The 3,450-nt window shown below is 41.4% G+C and overlaps 2 protein-coding genes across 2 annotated transcripts in view; both read right to left on the bottom strand.

The window, feature by feature from the left end:
- Position 1: 1 nt before the first annotated feature.
- Positions 2–2,676, bottom strand: LOC123958199 (protocadherin alpha-8-like; the record flags this gene model as incomplete). The annotated part of the gene is made up of 1 exon (XM_046031456.1): positions 2–2,676. A coding segment is annotated over exon 1 (1,899 nt), but the record flags the coding sequence as incomplete, so codon positions are not given.
- Positions 2,677–2,804: 128 nt separating this feature from the next.
- LOC123957491 (protocadherin alpha-8-like) overlaps positions 2,805–3,450 on the bottom strand; it is a 2,757-nt gene continuing 2,111 nt past the window's right edge. Inside the window, exon 2 of the mRNA XM_046030324.1 lies at positions 2,805–3,307. Coding sequence (XP_045886280.1) covers positions 2,846–3,307 — 462 coding nt within the window. The 3' untranslated portion in view covers positions 2,805–2,845. The remainder of the gene's footprint in view (positions 3,308–3,450) is intronic.

Raw genomic sequence — 3,450 nt, 5'->3', positions numbered from 1 at the left:
CCTCGTCTGTCTCTGTGAAGGAGCGAAGTGTTCTGATCTGTCCTGTATAGCGGTCCAAACCAAAGAGACTGTGGTCAGTGACTTGCTGCAGTGAAAAGAGTAACCAGCCGTTATATCCTATATCAGCGTCATAGGCTCTGACTTTAGTCACCAAGTGTCCTGCGTTCACATTGCGGGGAATCTCCTCCACACCTTCAGCAGAACCGTTAGAGCTGACTGGATACAGGATGACTGGAGCGTTGTCGTTCTGATCCAGAATGAACACGTTCACTGTGACGTTGCTGCTCAGTGACGGAGTTCCAGAATCTGAGGCAACAACTTGGAACTGGAACGTTTTCAGAGTTTCAAAGTCGAAACTTTTTAGCGCCAAAATGTCTCCGTTTTCAGAGTTTATATTTATAAAAGATGCCATGTCGTTATGACCGCCTCCCCCTCTAATTATACGATAGGACACTACAGCATTGTCGTATAAGTCTTTATCAAATGCACTTACAGAAAATATTGATGCGCCAGGAGCATTGTTTTCAGTTAAATATAATTCCAGGGGACTGTGTGAGAACTCTGGAATGTTGTCATTCACGTCTGACACCTGAATACTCAAAGTTTTTAATGTGGAAAGTTGAGGCTCACCATAGTCCGTAGCTGTTATTAAAATATCATAATGTGACACAGTTTCCCTGTCCAGTGTTTCTTTTGTTACTAATGAATACATGTTTTCTTTAAACGACGGTTTTAATTCAAATGGTACATTTCCCGTCAGACTGCATATGACTTTCCCATTTAGACCAGAATCCAAATCTGTAATACTAATAAGAGATATCACGGTCCCGTGTTTTGAATCCTCTGGGACCATGTTAGATATTGATGTCACTTCTATTTCTGGTTCATTGTCATTCACATCTTTGATCTTTATTATAACTCTGCAGTCTGTTGTCATCGGAGGCTGACCTCTGTCAGAGGCTTGGACGTCTAATTTGAAAACGTCAGCAGTCTCATAGTCTATCTGCCCGTTAACTCGAATTTCGCCTGTATTTGTGTCCAAACTAAATAGCTCCAACACCTTAGAATTAATGTCGCCCCCAAAGGCATACTCCACATCCCCGTTAGTTCCCTCGTCAAGATCTGTTGCTTGTACTTTTATTACGACCGTTTCTAAAGCAACATTTTCTTGTAAAATCACAGAATACACCTCCTTCGAAAAAGTGGGTCTGTTATCATTGATATCGAGAACATTTATGGTAAGATTAAGATTTGCTGATTTTAGCGGTGTCCCTCCATCTATAGCTGTTAAAATCAAGCTATGGTTTGTTTTCTGCTCTCTGTCCACGGACCTCTGCAACACCAAGAAAGGGATTTTATCCTCTCCCCTATCTCGGATTTCAAGATGAAAATGATCGTTTTGACTAAGTTTATAGCGCTGGACGGAATTTATTCCAACATCGGGATCACGGGCGCCTGGTAGTTGAAACCGTGCTCCTGGTGAGGTATTTTCTGCTATTTCTAGAACCTTTTCTTTCTCGGCAAACGTCGGTGCATGGTCGTTAGCATCCGTTATTTCCACGGCAACATAATGTATTTCAAGTGGATTTTCTACAACAACTTTAACATCTATTAAACAAGCGACATTTCTGTCGCACATCTGTTCTCGGTCGAGATTCTTATTAACATACAAAACCCCATTGTTCGGATTTACCTCAAACAGCGAGTCCTGAGCTCCGGACACAATGCGGAAACGCCTGTTTATCAAGGTACTGACATCAAGGCCCAAATCCTTTGCAACATTTCCGATGACAGCTCCCAATTTAACTTCCTCTGGAGTAGAGTATTTTATTTGAGCTAAAATCAGCTCAGTAAAGTAAAACAGCAAAGAGAAAAGCAGGGGACGCGACCAAGACATCATTCTGCTCCTTTGTCCTTTGTCTTCTTTGAAACAATCACTTGAAATTGCATCCACAAAAATCTTCCACGTAAAACACCTACATTTGTCCTAAGATTATTATCTTTTTTAATAAAAAAAACACGGTTGTGTAGGAAAGGTAAAGATCCAAAATCCCAAACGACTGTGTGCTTTGTGGTCGAACTGAAACACACATTTCAAGAGGGGCAGAGTCTCTTTTGAGGAAACCTTTAGCTATCCCCTGCTGTAACACTGACACCCAGTGGACCTCTCCATGTTTTCATTTAGTATAAAGGAGAAAGAGAATATAAAACATAATGAACAGAAGCCGCTCCAATACCAAGTTTAGTCTTACGAAAAGCACCACACTCAAATACATTTTGAATGCTCAAGCGGCTCTCCATATGATAAGGCGAAAATATCGTTAGGCAGCCAGCAGCAAATGAAACAACCAGTTTGCAATAGCTTATATACCCATAAGCCTGTGGAGTGTCGCTGGCCACTGAAGAATTTGCATTGCTGACCGGGACAATGACAGAACCTGAGATATTTAAGGTAAATGTTCAGCACCATGGACAGCGCGAAAACCTCAGTTCAATACACTTTCAAGTGTTGCTAGAATAAGAAAAATAACTCACTCTTCTAGCCTAAATAAAAGAAAACACGACTTGAAAATCACCACAGCGTGACTACAATCACCTAGATTAGACTTGAGTTTCATGGACAACGGTATGTTGTGCTAATAACAGCGCTGAACTAAATGTCCAGCACATATTTTAAACGTTCAAGACAGGAAAAAAAACGTTGCTAAAACTTTAACCAAAACTACATGACAACATTTCAGCTATTTCCCAAAAGGCAAATATTTTGTTTAAAAAATGACTCACCTTATTAAGGTTAAAGGTAGTAGAATTAAGCCAAAATAAGTTATTATTTAAAAGAGATGCATTAACAATAAAACTCATACATGTGGCTTACCTCTCCAGATCCCCTCCTCCTGTCAGGGAGCACTAGTGTATTCGCGTGGCTGCCCGGGACTATAGTAGATCCTATGCTCATTCTGGGTCCAACTAACATGTACCGTTTCTCTCCAGATCTGTACTGGATGCTGTGGCACAGTGTCCCGTCATAATTAGTCTCTTGCAGATATTTAGAAGTATAGTCTGTGGTTTTGGAGCACTGCATTGCAATCAGCACGATGATACTGATGAGAAAAAGTACAGAAACTGAGCCCAAAGTTATCATCAGATAAAAAGTCACATCGGTCCCCTCCTCATCTTTGGCTGAACTTTTAACGTCAGAAGCTGCAAAAGCCTCTTTGGGCTCCACAAGTTTGACCACCACAGTAGCTGTTGCTGAGAGCGACACGTTCCCATTGTCTTTGACCAGTATGATCAGTTTGTGCTCAGCCTCGTCTGTCTCTGTGAAGGAGCGAAGTGTTCTGATCTGTCCTGTATAGCGGTCCAAACCAAAGAGACTGTGGTCAGTGACTTGCTGCAGTGAAAAGAGTAACCAGCCGTTATATCCTATATCAGCGTCATAGGCTCTGACTT

This window comes from Micropterus dolomieu, linkage group LG19 (genome assembly GCF_021292245.1).
Source record: "Micropterus dolomieu isolate WLL.071019.BEF.003 ecotype Adirondacks linkage group LG19, ASM2129224v1, whole genome shotgun sequence".
Taxonomy (NCBI): Eukaryota; Metazoa; Chordata; class Actinopteri; order Centrarchiformes; family Centrarchidae; genus Micropterus; species Micropterus dolomieu.
Note: the sequence above shows the minus strand (reverse complement) of the source record. Positions and strands in the feature narration are given on the sequence as shown.